Source organism: Ascaphus truei, chromosome 5 (genome assembly GCF_040206685.1).
Source record: "Ascaphus truei isolate aAscTru1 chromosome 5, aAscTru1.hap1, whole genome shotgun sequence".
Classification (NCBI taxonomy): Eukaryota; Metazoa; Chordata; class Amphibia; order Anura; family Ascaphidae; genus Ascaphus; species Ascaphus truei.
Genome location: NC_134487.1, coordinates 96,599,217 through 96,616,534, shown reverse-complemented (window position 1 = coordinate 96,616,534; position 17,318 = coordinate 96,599,217). Strand labels below are relative to the sequence as shown.

Here is a 17,318-nt window from a genome sequence, read left to right as displayed (position 1 = left end):
TCATCCCAGTTTATTTCTTGTAGATTATTCATCAGTTTATTCAAATCTGCCTTTCTAAAGTTTAAGGTCTTTAATGAACCCATGTCATATGGTTTCTGATCATTTATTTTAAATGAGACCATGTTATGATCTTTTCCCAAATGTTCCCGGACTTGAATATTTGTTATTACCTCTACATTGTTTGATATTACCAAATCCAGTATTTCCCCTCCCCTGGTTGGCTCCTCATTAATTTGGGTCATGTAATTGTCTTTAAGCACCCCTAAAAACTAGTTTCCTTTTGTTGTAATGCTAATCTCATTGCCCATCTATATCTGGATAATTACAATCACTCATTAGTTTTATAGCTTCTCCATTTGCAAAAGTATTTTGTCTTCCTCTATCTCACAGGTGGTTTGTAGCATACAGTATCCCTACAAACATTTTCTTTGTACTTTTACCTCCACTGCTAATTTCTATCCACAAGGTCTCTAGATTTTCATAATTCCCTTCATAAACATCTTGCCATAATAGGTTTTAGATCCGGGTTTACATATAAACATACTCCACCTCCTCTTCTATTTGCTCCTTCCTTACAAAAAAGGGAATAACCCAGTAAATTAACTGCCCAGTCATGAGTTTCATCCCACCATGTGTCAGTAATGCCTATGAGATCATACTGCTCCCTTGTAGCTATAAATTCAAGCTCCCCCATTTTATCTGTCAGGCTTCCTGCATTAGTAAGCGTGCATTGAAGTTTTTTTTCTAGTCTGCGCTATTGTCTTACCTGCTCCTGCCTATCTACTCCAATTGGGTTTAGTCTTTAGAAGTGTTCTAGTATTATCTGTATTTAATATGGGTGTCTCCCTTTTTGCCGAACTCCCACTTGCTCTAATTCTACTTCCATGACCCCTAGCTATTTCCCAATCCCTATCAATTTTATTTAGTTTGTTATTTGTTTCTTGTCCCTCCCCTCTCAATCCTAATTTAAAATATACTTGTCACAGGAGACCAGAACTTTTAACACTAAAACCACTGGGACCACTATCACCAGACAGGACACAATAATTGAATAAATGAAAGTTTATTCTGGCAAGCCAGCAAACACACAAAATACACAGTCACAATGAAATGCTCACCAACTGGGGATCTTTGGGGCAAGAAACTAGCCTTAACTATGTGCAGGGGCCTGCTTCAGTAGGCTTGCCCTGAACGTATTCTTCCCCGGCTTCTCAGTGCTAATCGAGAAATAGCACTTTTGAAAATCCAACCAGCCGTGTCTCCGATCGACTCCCAAACTGTTCTGGTTCTCTGATCGGCCGCACTCCTTACATAGCCCCCGGTCTGCTATACTTTTTATGGAGCAGGAGCCGCAAGCCAATCGGAGCACGGATTGTGATGCTGTAGCCAAATGGAGAATGAGGGCTCGTCCGGCTGCACCAATCAGAGGAGGTGGCTGGCTTAGGCGCTCAGGACCATCCCTCAAAGAAGGAGCTGTCAGGAAGCAGGACATTTGAACTGGCCAACGGGAATCGCGCCTACGGGACTCAGACACAGCAGCGGTTTCCTCAGTTAGCCCCATACCTCCTGCTGGGTAGGCGCCTCAGTGTTTCAAGGGGAACAAAGGCTCTGCCCCACTGAGAGCCAGTCCCTGGACCAGAATCCCAGCCCTTCCCCGCTCACCATTGTCCCAGCACTTAGCCACCCCCAGGATCTGTCACGACACGGTATTTCTCTGCCTGCAGCCCAGCTTAGTGAATTACTGGGTCTGCACGTAGAGAAATGCTGACAACTCAAATCCCATCAGTGGCTTGCTAACTGATTGGGGAACATACTAACAGAGGGAATAAAAGTGCTTTTTTTATGTTACAGTTCCCGTTCCCCAATTCATACAGTTTTCCAGACATCACACAGTGATTAGCTCTTTGCTGGAAAGTGTTACACAAAACATTACATCCAGGTCAAATGAGCCTCACAGAGGTGGCCATTACACATGGTATTGGGGTAGCCAGTAGGGCTTCACCTTTATTATGTGAGGCTGGCTACCCCTACCGTCACAATCCTCCAACCATTTTAACATTCTCCCCCCTAGCACAGAAGATCCCTCTTCATTGAGGTACAATCCATACCTACCATAAATATAGCACCTCTCATAAAAGGAATCCCAATGCTCTAAAAATCCAAAACCCAATAATGAAGCTCTCCCAAGAGTTCATTTTAGTTCAGGGGACAACCCAAGATATCCCAAGATAGTTTTTGGTGCAATTAATGGTGTCCCTGTTCCCTCCAGGTAAAACAAAATGATTGCCCCATTTCGCAGGTCCCGTAGACAAATAGGAAGCAGCAATATCATCCATTGCTGTTTCCTATTGGATGGCCATTTGAATCTCGTTAAGGAAACAGGATGTAACACCAGTAACTTTACCAGTTAGTTTCTCTGGAACCAGAGCTGAAAATAAGAGCAGTTTAGCACCGGAGGACACTTCATTTCCTAAAATAGTTAGGCAAAATTCTTGCTTTAACTACTTTATATCACTGAGTGAAATGCTAATTTTTAAGATTTGTTTGATCCTCAGTTACTGTCTTTTGTCTCCAGTTCCCTGTTTCAATTGTGTGAATTTTCTCTGAAGGAATATGTATTGGGAGCCACTTCAAAAACATTAGCAACCATATATTGTACCTGCATGAAATATGAGACCACGGACACATTGTCTGTGACCTTTATTTTTGCACGTCTCCACAATATGGACAGCAAAATGCTGGGCACGATTTTCAAAACATGTCTACCATCTTCTCTATGAAACACACAATGCTTATCGCTCTTCTAATTATTCTAATTAAAATATTCTTCTCTCATGGTGCATAGGGTAAGGTTAGCATGGACACAAAAATCCAAGTGGGGTAGAGACCCTCAATTGGACAAGAAACCCAAAATTGAGTGCAATTTTGGGTTTCTTGTCCAATGGAGGGTCTCTACCCCACTTGGATTTTTGTTCCTACCATCTTCTCTTCAAGAAACATTGCTACTCAACCTATATTATAATGTATTAGGGCTGGGACCCGCTGCGCCCGGCGGCACGGGCGGCCGCGCCAGTGTTACCCACCAGTCGGGGAATCCTTGTGAGCCAGTCCCAGTCCCCCCTCACTGCACGGCTCACTACGCACTGTGACGCGTCAGCCGCCAGTGGATGCAAGAAAATTGTGATCCCGAGCTGTGACGCGTCACGTGGTGCGCTGATGAGCCAATCAGCGGCAGGGGTGGGAGCGGGAGCTGTCAGACAGCTTCCTACACAAGGTAGGGGGTGGTGTGTGTGTGTGTCTCTCAGTGTCAGCGTCAGCGTGTGTGAGGAGGGCATTTGTGGGGGAAGGGGGAGGGAGCTGCTTACCTTCCAGCAGCCTGCAGCAGCTCCCTCCTGTCCTACAGACCGAGCCCGAGCCCGTGGAGGGAGGGGGGGGGAGTAGCGGTTCCCTCCACTCAAACCACGCCTCCCTCCCGTTCCCGCCCCCCTCCCGCTCCGGCTCCCGCTCCCTACAGACCGCTTATCGCGGTCTGTGTCTGTCAGCGCCCCGCCTGTCTGCAGTGCGGGCGCGCTGACTGAGGGAGCGGGGCCTTAGCCTAAGATTGGGTTCTGGCACAGCTGCCATGTTGCAAAATATGTTTACAGTGTTTCTGCAGAAGTGCTTTAGGTCACGTTTTACAGTGCTGTATTGATGGACTTTAAAATGTTTGTACATTCACCAAATACCATCTTTATGGCCATGGCAATGTCTGACAAATCGGTACTAAGCACTGTCTTAAAAGTTTTAAGAAATGAGTAGATGCTCAACCAGAATCATTGAGGGAAGCTTACATTTTGTCGCTATTTTTAAAGAATTTCTATTTTTAGTGTACATAGTGAATGTGCAGAATTGTAAACTAAAAGGTAAAAGTACTCCGTACCTTTCTGTACCATCATGCTTTAATCAATGCTTATCCGTAGATCTCAATCACGTAGGCAACATGCTTCGAAGTTGCATGGTTACTTGTGCTTCAGCTATATAAATTATCGTAACAGTCTCCACATTCCAGTCTCCAATTAAGTTCATCTCCTTTGCTGTAAATGCTCTGAATGAATTGGGATTTGTTGTATATCATCCCACATTATAAACATGTTGTCAAGTTCATTTTCTTTACCTGGTTACTAATCTGTTAATCTAGTGCAAATGTTCAATACCACCTCTTTCATGTATTGAAATCAGTGATGACACAGAAATGTCTTTCAATTATCTTTCTCTATTTATATATTTCTTTACTTACAGTATTTCAAATGAGTATTCTGTAAAACCTCCACTGCACTATTTCGTCCACTTAGTGTTGCCAGTTACCTCTGGCACTGAATAACGACATGATTATGTGTAGATTGTAAAACTTATTTACAGTATTTGAAGGGCTCGCTGGTAGTATTGCAGGGCCTTGTGCATTGTGTGTGTCCAGGGCTGTGATGACATTACGTGATGTGCAAGGCCTCATTGTCACATGACTTCGGGGGTAGCAGGAGATGCCGGTACTTACAGAGTTCTCCCCCGGCTCAACTCCGGTAATCACAGTTTAAAGGACCTATGTAGTAAGCGTTCATAAGCCACTTATCGAGCACTTATCGCCCAAAATGCCTACTGCTATTCAGTAAGCGGTGATAAGTGGGTGATAAAAGACTGAATCTTCCCCAAAAATTTACTCATAAAAAAAATCACAGAGGCAGCGGTGATAAGCCACTTATAGACGCTTGTTGGCATGTTCATAAACTCACGCAATTCTAGTAGCAGTGATTGGGCTATGAACGCCTATTGCCGCTCTAGAATGGTGATTTTATCACAAAATACTCACGCCAGACAAAGTTGGTGTGAAGGAGTTGCAAACCTGCAGAGAAGCGGCGAGATGGGATTTAGAAAAAAAATGCATTTTTCCTGCATAGGATTGGTGCCCGGAATCTCTGGAGCTGATATCCATTAATATTAGCACCAGAGACCGCTGGCATGAATCCTATCCATTAAAAATACATTTACAGTAAACTCCATTACCATAGCGGATAACCTCAGGGACTCCACACTTCCCGAGATACAGGCCCCGCTATGGGGTGCCGGTATTTCCTATGCATTTAAATGTCCGCGTCACGTGACCGTGGGAATAAAATGCATAGGAGATACCGACAACCCATTACGGGGCCTGTACCTCGGGAAGTAGGGGGTCCCCAAGGCTGAAACCAATGCAGTTCAGCTTAGGAGACCCCCTGCTCATCTAAACTACAGTACTGTATTAACAAAATTAAAATTTATACACTTACATTTCAGGCGAGATTTGCACAGGGAGAGACGGCTCTCTCAGAGCAGCTATCTCTGCAGCAGATACAACTCGCCGGGTAAGGCCTTTTCAGAGGGTCGTTCAACAGATCACCGGCTAATCACCCGTTTTGTGAATTTTGCTATGACAGGTAATCAAGGCTTTCTGATTACCGTGATAGCAACGCTCATAAAAACGGGGATTTAAATGGCCCAGTGATTATTTTTTATGAACCTTTAGTGTATAGGCCCCTTAATGTTTAATTTAAGCACAACAACATTTAAGGGCCTATGCAGTAAGCGTTCATAAGCCACTTATCGAGCACTTATTGCCCAAAATGCCTACTGCTATTCAGTAAATGTGATAAGTGGGTGATAATAGACTGAATCGCCCCAAAAAATTGCTCTTAAAAAAAATCACAGAGGCAGCGGTGATAAGCCACTTATAGCTGCTGTTTGGCATGTTCATAAACTCGCCCAATTCTAGTATTCTTTCTGAATACCGTGATAGCAACGCTCATAAAAACGGCGATTTAAATGGCCCAGCGATTTTTTTTTATGAACCTTTAGTGCATAGGCCCCTTAAAGTGTGATTTCCGAAGTTGGGCGAGGAAGAGCGTGGGGCATCTGTAATCATGGGGCCAGGTGTATTTGCACCAATGGAACTACCATCAAGTCAGCCCTGAGTATTTCCCCCTTGTTTGAATGAATTGTAGTACTGAAGAATTGTGCCAATGGCATATGTCCTTATTTATCTGTTGGATTTATTTATTTTCCTATTGGTTGATTTGCTTATCATTCATCAACTAACAGTGCAGTATCTTACAGCAAAATATAATGAGAACCCAATAAGAAAGATTTATTAGAAGCGATAAAAAAAAACCATACTTTATCTGGTGAATGATTATCTTATTGGCCTGATGAATTGAACACATGAAAGGATTCATAGTTATTTATTTCATGAACATAACTGTAAAACTTGATTAGACAGTAATGTAATGAAAGTAGGAGAAGACAAGTCAATTTCTGCAAGATGCTTATTTTGTTTAAATGTTATTTGCTTTTTGGCTATGTTAATTGCTGAATATTGATAATAACCACATACATTCTGTAAGTCTTCCCATTCAATAAGCTGTAAAGCTGTCTTTTAATTGCTATTTATAGATACTTATTTGTACAAGAGGGATAAAACTGTCCAAATCCATTTCCCGGATAATTTAGGCCAAATTCGTCCACCCACCAAACACTGCCCAAAGATTTGGCACTAAAAAATTATTAAAAATCCAGACTCTGATTTCAAAATCCTATAAAAAAAAAAAAAAAATAGGTTTGAAGCAGGGGGTCCCTGGAGCTGAACCACATTAATTTCAGCTCCCCAAACCCCCTGCTTCCCAATATACTTACCTCAGTAGGGGTACTGGTATGTGCTGTTTAAATGTCCCCACAACGCAGGCCAATAGAATGCCGTGACTGGGACATTTAAACTGCAGAGAGATACAGGCAGCACCTAAAGAGATAAGAATCTCGGAAGCTGGGTGTCCCGGGAGCTGAAATTGATGGAGTTCAGCTCCGTAGCGCTCCTGTTTCAATGCTTTTTTTTTTTTAAAACACCAAATATTGTGTGACCTAGGCCAGACTGGCATTAGCCTTGTCTATACTATGTATATAATGGCCAATATACTTGCCATTATATACACAGACATGATAAGCTAAACCAACCTGAAATGATGATAAAATAGTAATTAAAATGCATTACAATAGATATTAACCCCTTAGTCGCCCTCGGGTCAACTAGTTTCCATAACTAGCTCACCAGAAAGGGCTACAAAGTGGTTAATATAAACATAAAATTACACTACCTACCCCCTTGGTCACCTTAGCGGGTAGTAAAGCATTGCCATGCAATGCTTTACTAACCGCTAAGGTAACCAAGGGTTATCCCGTCCCGCCACCCCTTGGGAGGCTTAACCACCCTCCTCAGGACAACTACCCCCATCTCCCATCTCCCACCCCTCTACCCCCAACAAAAAAAAACCCCAGCAGAAATAGGAAATAAACCTATTAGCCAAATGTGGCTAATAGAGATATTGTCCATAGAAAAGCATTACAAAAAACAGGTCACAAAATATACAGTGAAGTAAAGAAGTGTTACCCTATAGGCCCTTAGATTAAATATTTTTTTAGCATAAGAATAATATCCCGTGATATTTTGTGATTATAGTGTAAATCAAATTAGTGCAGATAATATGCAAATATAAGTGATATACAATCAAATTAAGAAATGTTTTTCGCAGCTCAAACCGTTTCTGGATTGTTTTTCTCAATCCAACGTATGCAAATATCCGGATGTTTGGGGAGCGTATGAAAATAGAAAAAACATACAAAATGTAGTGCAATACAGTAAGTTTAAACAAAATGTGTTCTTTTGGTCTTGAAATCTTGTGCAGTGTGTACTCTCAAATTTCCCAATCTTTAAAAGCGTGTCCAAAACAGTAGCAATGCTCTGTCTTAATGATATCTGTCTCAAATGTTTCTTTAGTCAATAGGGTCTGGTTACTTGATAAATAAGGTGAAGAAGGGGTCTATGCAGTAAGCAGCGATAAGCCAATTATAGTCAGCTTATCGCAAAAAAAGCCTACTGCTACTCAGTTAGCCCTGATAAGTCAGCGATACGAGAGCTTTTCGGCAAAGTTTTTGCCGAAACAAAAAATAGCCAAACACGCAGCGAGAAGTCACTTAACACCGATTTTCGCCAGCTTGTCAAACTCGTGCTATTCTAGTAGCCCCGATTAGCTTATCAAGGCTAATCGCCGCTCTAGAATTGCGTTTTCCTCTCCAAATCGTCTCGCCAGGAAAAGTTGGCAAGAAGGTGGTGAGAAGCTGCCGATAAGCAGTGAGACAGCACTTACAAAACAAAAAGGCATTTTTCCTGCATCGGATTGATGCCGGTAGACTCCGGAGCTGATATCCATTAATATCAGCACCGGAGACACCCAGCATCAATCCGATGCAATAAAAATGCATCTAAAGGCAATTTCATTCCTTAGCGGCTTACCGTTAATGCAATGAAGGGGTTAAGAGACAACTGCAGATTTATTGGGGGCAGAGGGGGTGAGTGAAGGGGGTACTTGGCCTTTCACTCACCCCCTATGCCCCTAATAAACATTACAATATGTGTTATGCACCAATACATAACCCACCCCCTCAGGGCCGTCACCAGAAATCGTGAGGCCCAGGACAAACATTTTGAGCAGGGCCCCCCCGTGTGTCGGCGGTATTGCCCGCTGCCCCCCTATTTCACACCTCATGAGCCCCTTCTCTTCCCCCCCTCTTCCTATGTATTTCTCTCCCTTCCGTCTCACGCCTCACATGTATTTCTCTCCCCTGCGTCTCACTCACCTCTTTTTCTCACTCAGCCCCTCTCTCCCTCCGTAAAGAGAATTACCCCACGCTCACTCATTCCCTCCCCCCTCACACAATTCCCCCACAAGATATACCAAAAAACTTCCCACCCCGAATGCAAAAAACTTCCAACCCCCAAATACATACTAAAAAACCCACCTACCCAATACATATTAAAAAAAACAATACATATAACGCCCCATACATACATATATAAATACACCTACATATATAAATACACACACATATATAAATACACATACATATATAAATACACATACATATATAAATACACACAATACACATTAAAAAAAACAATAGATATAAAACCCACCCAAATACATATAAAAAAAATCCCAATGCATCGGGCCCAGGACAAATGAAAGGAGCAGGGCCTCCCCCCGGCCCCCATAGCGCACCCCCCCCCACCGAACCCATAGCGCACCTATCACGAAAAAATTTTTTAGCGCGCAACTTTTACTTAACTGTTTTCTTATTGTGATACAGAAAAAAACATTACAATGCAACCTGTTTATTTTTATATTTTCAAAAAAAGATGGGTGACTGCGTGAGTGACTGGGTGAGTAACTGAGTGGGTGACTGAGTGGGTGGGTGACTGAGTGGGTGGGTGGGTGACTGAGTGGGTGAGTGAGTGGGTGGGTGAGTGAGTGAGTGGGTGGGTGAGTGAGTGACTGGGTGGGTGAGTGACTGGGTGGGTGAGTGAGTGAGTGAGTGACTGGGTGGGTGAGTGAGTGGGTGAGTGGGTTGACTGGGTGGGTGAGTGAGTGAGTGAGTGAGTGAGTGGGTGAGTGAGTGGGTGGGTGAGTGGGTGAGTGACTGGGTGGGTGAGTGACTGGGTGGGTGAGTGACTGGATGGGTGAGTGACTGGATGGGTGAGTGACTGGATGGGTGAGTGAGTGACTGGGTGGGTGAGTGAGTGACTGGGTGGGTGAGTGAGTGACTGGGTGGGTGCGTGAGTGAGTGACTGGGTGAGTGAGTGACTGGGTGGGTGAGTGAGTGAGTGACTGGGTGGGTGAGTGAGTTAGTGAGTGGGTGAGTTGTGTGGGTGAGTGACTGGATGGGTGAGTGAGTGACTGGGTGAGTGACCGGGTGGGTGAGTGAGTGACTGGGTGAGTGACCAGGTGGGTGAGTGACCAGGTGGGTGACTGGGTGGGTGAGTGACTGGCTGGGTGAGTCACTGGCTGGGTGAGTGAGTGACTGGGTGAGTGAGTGACTGGGTGACAATATTGGTTACTTACCTTTACCGGTGGGTGCTGCTTTCTTGCAGCCAGACGCTTCCCCCACCTGCCCCGATATCCCCAGCAGCTGCCACGGGCGGGAGGGGGGCTCGGGGTAGTGGGGCACAGATGGTGGACAGCAGGGGGGGGGCGAGAAGGGCTGGGGCAGGAGGCGCGTGTGGGGGAAGTTGGGATGGCGCTTCCCCCTCCATATCAAGTTGGGAGCGGGTGAGGGGGGGCTGGGTTGCGCTCGGGGCGGATTTTGGCGCTTCCCCCGCCGTCCCACGTGGGGAGCGGGGGGGGGGGGGCTAGGTTGCTGGGCCGGGTTGCTGGTGGGAGGGGCAGCGGGCCCACAGGCAGCCTGCTTGCCCAGTGCATGCGCGCTGGGACCACGGGACTCAACGCCATTTTTTTCAACTTTTTTTTTAATATAATTATCTTGCGCTCGGCCGAGCAGGCGAGCCCCCCTGACTCACAGGGCCCAGGACGCCAGTACCCTTTATGCCCCCCTATTGGCAGCCCTGCACCCCCTCCATGTACCCCCATATAAAACTATTTTTATTTATTTTAACACAGGATTGATAACATAGGCCGGCGGGTGTTCCCAGGTGGTCCCCACGGGTGTCCAGGGGTCCTCAGGTGGTCCCCACGGGTGTCCAGGGGTCCTCAGGTGGTCCCCGCGGGTGGCTGTGGGACCTCGTGTGGTCCCCTGGGGGATTATTCTTGGAGGGGGTTGTTTTGTTGAGGGTAGGGGCTGGGATATGGGAGTAGCCCGGGGATGGTGGTTAGGCCTACCAGGAATGATGGGGTGGGGGGAGGAGTGGATAACCCTTGGTTATCTTAGCTGTTAGTAAAGCATTGAAAGGCAATGATATTATTAGCCACTTAGGTGGCCAATTGGGGTAAGTAATGTATTTTAATATTGTAAATGTATATATTTTTAAATGATAGTTTACCATTTATTGCCAATTATGGCTATCTAAGCCCTCATTGAGAGGGCTTAGATAGCCACAGTGACAATCAGTAGTTTTATGGTGAATATTTATTTTTAAAGTATTTTTTGTGTATTTGTGTGTTTTTTAAAACTATTTTTCTCTCTCAAATTCCAAAATGCACTAGTAGCCACATCTGGCTTATCAGGATATTGGACATTAGTCTAGAGGGGGATGGGTTTGTTTGGGAAGGTGGGGGTAGGGGGCATAGGAGAAGGAGGTAGTTTCCCCATGCAGGGTGGTTCGGTATTCCAGGTGGGTGACGGGAGGGGTTAACCCCTTGGTTACCTTAGCAGTTAGTAAAGCATGGTAATAATTTAATATCCACAAAGGTGGCCAAGGGGGATAGATTGTGCAGTTTTATGTTTATAATAATCACTTTGTAGCCCTTTCTGGTCAGCTACTGCAGAAATGGAACCCTTGTGACTATTTGACTGTGGGCTACTAAGGGTTAATATGTACTGTAATGTATTTTAATTACTATTTTATCATCTATTTCAGGTAGGTTCAGCCATTATATACATAGGAAAGGCAGGGCTAACGCCAGCCTTGAGTAGGTGATAAAAAATGTGCGTTTTTTATAATAGGGTTGAAGCAGGGGTGTCCGGAACTGAACCCCATTAATTTCAGCTATGGGGACCCCCTGCTTCCGGAGATACACACCTCCGTAGGTGCTGCCTTTATCTCTCTGCAGTTTAAATGTCCTGGTCACAGCTTCCTATTGGCACACATGCAGGTTAATCAGAGCAACTCCGTTCAAACCGCTGCCTGCCAAAATCTATCAAATCCGACTGAACTGGGGGCTCCCCAGACCAGCCTGACCCTTACTACATCAAATTTAACAGGATTATTTGTTGGAGTACTTTCCACACGTAATCCAAAAATATCCAGGAAGTTCTTAGAAACAGTTGAAACTGATACAGATGTAGCAAGGGTTATTGCTCCCGCTGGCGCCTTATGGTGGGATATCCTGTGACATTCTGTGTTACCACTGTTATTGGATCCTATGGCACTTCTGTGATGTTCTGCATTATCAATGGGAACAAGGTATTTTGCCCTTATCTTAAGTACAGTACATGTAGATATGTTTAATCTAGAGATGGATGATTTTATTTGATGGCCCATATTTACTAAGCAGTTCAGCCATTAGATTTACAGCAGATGGGACATCTTGGGACATGGACTCCTTTTTCTAGAGCTGCTCCCCTTTGCACAGAACTAGTGTGCCAAGGGTTAACAGCTGGGATTGCCTGCTGCCATGTGTTTCTTCAGCCCCATCCACTGCAGTGTTTATGATTCTGGACAAAGGAATTGCAAAGCCTAGCTGAATTCATTCAGAACCCCTTCAGCCTACATCTGCGTCGCCCCAAAGGTGGATGTCTGAAAGGGTTCTCAAAGAGCTACTCCCCTCTGCACTGAACCAGCATGCTAAGGGTTAACATATTGGCTTGCTTGCTGCTATGTGTTTTGTCAGCCCCACCCCCTGCAGCGTTTATGACCCATGACAAAGGAATTTCAAAGCCCTGCTGAATTCATCCAAACCCCTCCAGCCTACCTTTGCCTCGCCCAAAGGCAGCAGCCAAAGTGTGTCAGCCGTTTCCTGCTGTTTGCTGCTCGGTTACTGGGTTGGGTACTGTCTTCTAACACAGCACATTGCAGGCCTATCCTACCTCTTCTAACATCATTTTAACCCTGTCTGTAACTGTTACATACACCCATAATTGTATTGTATTGTATGTCTTTATTTATATAGCGCCATTAATGTACATAGCGCTTCACAGTAGTAATACATGTGGTAATCGAATAAATAACAGATAATATAAATAACAGATCATGGGAATAAGTGCTTTAGACAAACATAACATTAAGGAAGAGGAGTCCCTGCCCCGAGGAGCTTACAATCTAATTATAATATCTAATCTAATAATCATATATTATCTCTGTGTCCATGAAATGTCTGTACATTTAATTTATTACCACTGTTCATTAAATACAACCATGTATTGTGATCATAACTCTGTGCCCAGGAAATACTTGAGAATTAGAGGTACCTCTCAATGTCCTCTCTCTTCCTGGTAAAACATTTTATAAATAAATAATGTTTACTATTAGGTTGAAACTGCTTTTCCCATTATGTCTCATTAGTTATGGGTCTATCACTTCCGTGAAGCACTACGTACATGGATTGCACTATATATATCTAAATAAATATATATATATATATATATATATAGGCTATACGATACCGTGTAAGCAGATATCAGAGGCAGCACTCCAGTAGATAGTCAAAAAAAAGGTGTTTAATGTGACATATAAACCAACGTTTCGGTCCTCCACACGGGACCTTTCTCAAGGTCCCGTGTGGAGGACCGAAACGTTGGTTTATATGTCACATTAAACACCTTTTTTTGACTATCTACTGGAGTGCTGCCTCTGATATCTGCTTACACGGTATCGTATAGCCTATTTGATTTATATAGGATTAGCACCCACCTATATCTACCTGACGGAGTGCCTTGTTCTCATCTATTCACTATATATATATATATATATATATATATATATATATATATATATATATATATACTGTATATATATATATACTGTATATATACTGTATATATATATATACAGTATATATATATATATATATATATATATATATATATATATATATATATAAAATCTCTATCGCCGGAAGAAGAGATCAGTGTATCTCGAAAGCTCGCACAAATAAAAGCATTTCGTTAGCCACAGAACGGTATCATCTACTTATTTTTTGATTATATATATATATATATATATATATATATATATACATGTAGAGGTATCAGTACCGTGTTAGCCGAGCTTCAATAATCAAAAAATAAATAGATGATACCGTTCTGTGGCTAACGAAATGCTTTTATTTGTGCGAGCTTTCGAGATACACTGATCTCTTCTTCCGGCGATGTTTGTAACATCGCCGGAAGAAGAGATCAGTGTATCTCGAAAGCTCGCACAAATAAAAGCATTTCGTTAGCCACAGAACGGTATCATCTATTTATTTTTTGATTTTATATATATATATATATATATATATATATATATATATATATATATATATATATATACCTAAACACTTTCCAGCTTGATAATACACCTTATAGCCCATTCACTTGACTTAGCAGAGGATTACTTTGTAAATATGGCGCCAGATTTCCAGAAAGACCTAAATAAACAGTTAAATAGTAGATTGGGCAAAAAAGAGCTACTAAAATGATGCATGATCTACATCATAAAACTTAAGCAGAATGCGTGAAGAACCTCGACACATACAGCTTAGAGGAGGGAATGTAGACGTGATACAGTGTGTGATTGCAATCAATGGCATGACTAGGTGTTTCTGCGCCCGGGGCAATTTACTCCAACTGCCCCATTATCAGCTGCCCTGTTCGTCCTCACCTGAATTCCGCCTCTAATTGCAATGTTCAAATAATTCAGGGGTTTCAACAAGCTACAGGAGGAAGGCATATTTAAGAGAAACATGAATGCAAATACTAGAGGTTATGTGCTGAAGCTGGCAGGCTCAAGGGAAATGTGAGGCCATACTTCTTCATGGAAAGGGTGGTGTATTAGTGGAATAGCCTACCAGCACAGATGGTAGAGGCTAATACAGTAAGGGGGTTAAAAAATGGGTATCAAATAGGTTATGAGGTTATAAGGTTTTGCAGCAGATAGGGAAATGGGCAGACTAGGTGGTCCAAGTGATTCTTCTATGCTAGACCAATGTACCGCATGATCTGTGCTTGGGGCTTCCTTATTATATGAAATAATACAATATGAAATAAAATTATTATATGCAGATTGTGTGGTCTTCCCCAGAATAGTAAATAAAGATAATTAACATTTTATAACAACTTGCCCTGCATTGTTGCCAGGTATAATAATAGCATTGTATTTAGCACTGACAGTGTACATAGGACTATAGAATATAATTTGCAATTAATCCAGCCCCTAAGGGTCTGCCATCTATTTTTTTGTGCCTGAGGCACTAGAAGATTAATGGCCCACGGTCACATGGAGACTAGACGAGGTGACACTGGGATTCAAACTACAGTAGGTTCACCTGCTTCATAGGCATTGTCCTTCTCACCAATTTACCCCTCTATTCCAGGTATGAGCTGGTAGTTAACACAAGGAAAACTGTTTAAATTCACAATTACTATCAGTATGGTTAAAACAAACTTGGAGATTTTATAGCACGTTATACAAAAAACTACGAATTTAAAGACTATGGCAGCAAATGATTCTATTGTCTTTCATATCACTGTTTGTAATATACTGTACAGATATAAGTAAATAAAGAGGATCGTCCCCACTCTGCTTATGTACAGATATATACATAAAATACTTGATTTCTACTGTACAAATTAGCCCCAAAAATAAAATCACAAGGATTATTCTTTTAGGTAACAAACAGCAATCAGTTAGCACTAGTTTAGATCGTTATACCTAGTTTCAATTGTTTGCTATATTGATAACAATAAAAAAAGATAATAGAACTGTTTACTTACCCAAAACAAAAAGTTGAAGATAAACATAGAATATTTTAGGCATTTGTTAACTCCTGCCATTTTTTTTCAATGTACTGTAGGTTCCGGAATTGTATTGAAGCTTTGTCGTACTGTAGTAGCCGTGCTGCAGGTCTGAGACAGTAACCACAGATGTAGATGACAAGCAAATCCTGGAGAAAAAAAAATGGCTGTTATGCATATACTGTGCTAAATATTAACTATGATATTCAAATTATGCCAATTGGTACTGTCTCTGACTGTTTAAACCGACTTCTTGACCAGTAAAAGATTACAACTTAAGCTTGTTTATCAGTTTCGTTGATAGCATAGACATATGCTGATTGAGTACAAGAAAAAAGATCTCACACGCCTACTGCATTACAAGAGTAGGACAGATTTAGAATATCATAACATCTGCCAAATGTGACTCCCTTATAATTTTAGTATTCTGCTACTTTAAGTGGTTCACATGCCAGTACAGAAATAAAAAGAGGATCAATTTGCCAGGCCTGTCAGAGGGAATATTTCATTGTAAGAATTATATTTACCTTTGATTTTTATTTAATTTAGCTGGGTTTTAAATTTGTTTTTGCTTTTTTTAATCAAACTTTTGTGTATGTGGCAAGTTTACACAGTAAATGCATTAGAACAGATACATTGTCTCAAGTTTGATTGTTAGTTTTACACATTCACCCCAGTTTGATAGTAAACCTAAAACTGTACATATTAAAGATTTCTGTCCACTGCAAAGTTTGAAGATACAAGCTTGCATAGAGCCAATGTGAAGTTATTGCATTACTCGATTTAATAGATTTAAACTAGGTGATTGTTACCTTTGTAATGAAAAATCAGGTATCCCATTTTTTTCAAATAATTTTGGATTTGTAAACATTATAATCTGAAGTTTTGAATTGGTTTCACAGGTCTTAATATTTAACACCTGCAAAAATGTTCAAACTTTTACAAATAATTTACAAATGTTTATGCTGGTTTTAATTTTTTTAATTTTACAATAAAGAAACTCCTAGTTTTTTCGTATTAAACCCATCACTGCCATTAGTTCACTCTGGCACTGAGTAGGACGAGGGGCTTATTCTATATCAGTTGAAGCTGCCGATTGGGCTGTTTGTGGCTGAAATTCCCTATTGCCTTCAATGGGGAATTTCGGCCACAAATGGTTCAATCAGCTGCTTTGGCTTATATAGAATAAGCCTGTAAGTAGCATCTTTAAGGCAGATACTCCTAACATGGTCTTTGAAAGTACTGTACATGACTGTATGCTATGATGAGGTGGATAGAAACCACGAAGGTTTACTATTGCAAAATGATATCTGAAGATAAGTAGTCTTATCTGTTACTCATTGCTGTGTTTTGTGGGTGAAGGAAAGAGAAATTCCTGGCTGGACTGGAATAGGGAGTGCTCTGTAGGGAGTGCTATGTGTAATGCTACCTGAATTTATTGACATAAGAAAGTTAAACAAAATCATAAAACGGTTGGGGTTCCAAGTCCAAAATGCTTCCAATAAGCGGCTTAACTCAACAGTAATGGCATTGTTGTCTTTTGAGAGCTGAGTTAGTCATTGAGAGATAGCAACGGACAAACAATTGGTTGTAAAAATTTCTTCGCAATCAAAACCAGCCTGTTTACTTTTTGATAACAGTTCTCAGTCTCTACCCTTTGGAGCTGTTATTGTGTTTCAACTAGATGATTTTATTTCTACGGTTTTATAAGGTTTTCAATGTGCGTTATGATTAAAAAAAAAATTGCTTTCATCAACTCAAATGTGTCCGTATGATATTTTTTTAACAGATTCTTTCAATTGAAAATGTCCATA

General features: G+C 41.9%; 1 protein-coding gene across 2 annotated transcripts in view; it reads right to left on the bottom strand.

The window, feature by feature from the left end:
- Positions 1 to 15,845, bottom strand: part of TSPAN8 (tetraspanin 8) — a 43,972-nt gene extending 28,127 nt beyond the window's left edge. The window contains exons 1-2 of one of the 2 annotated variants that reach the window (XM_075600240.1): positions 15,742 to 15,845; positions 15,484 to 15,653 (exon numbers count right to left, since the gene is read on the bottom strand). In XM_075600240.1, the coding sequence (XP_075456355.1) occupies positions 15,484 to 15,543 (60 nt within the window). In that variant the 5' untranslated portion in view covers positions 15,544 to 15,653; positions 15,742 to 15,845. Of the gene's footprint in view, positions 1 to 15,483 lie in introns of both variants that reach the window. The other variant, XM_075600239.1, reaches the window with a different exon arrangement.
- Positions 15,846 to 17,318: the final 1,473 nt, after the last annotated feature.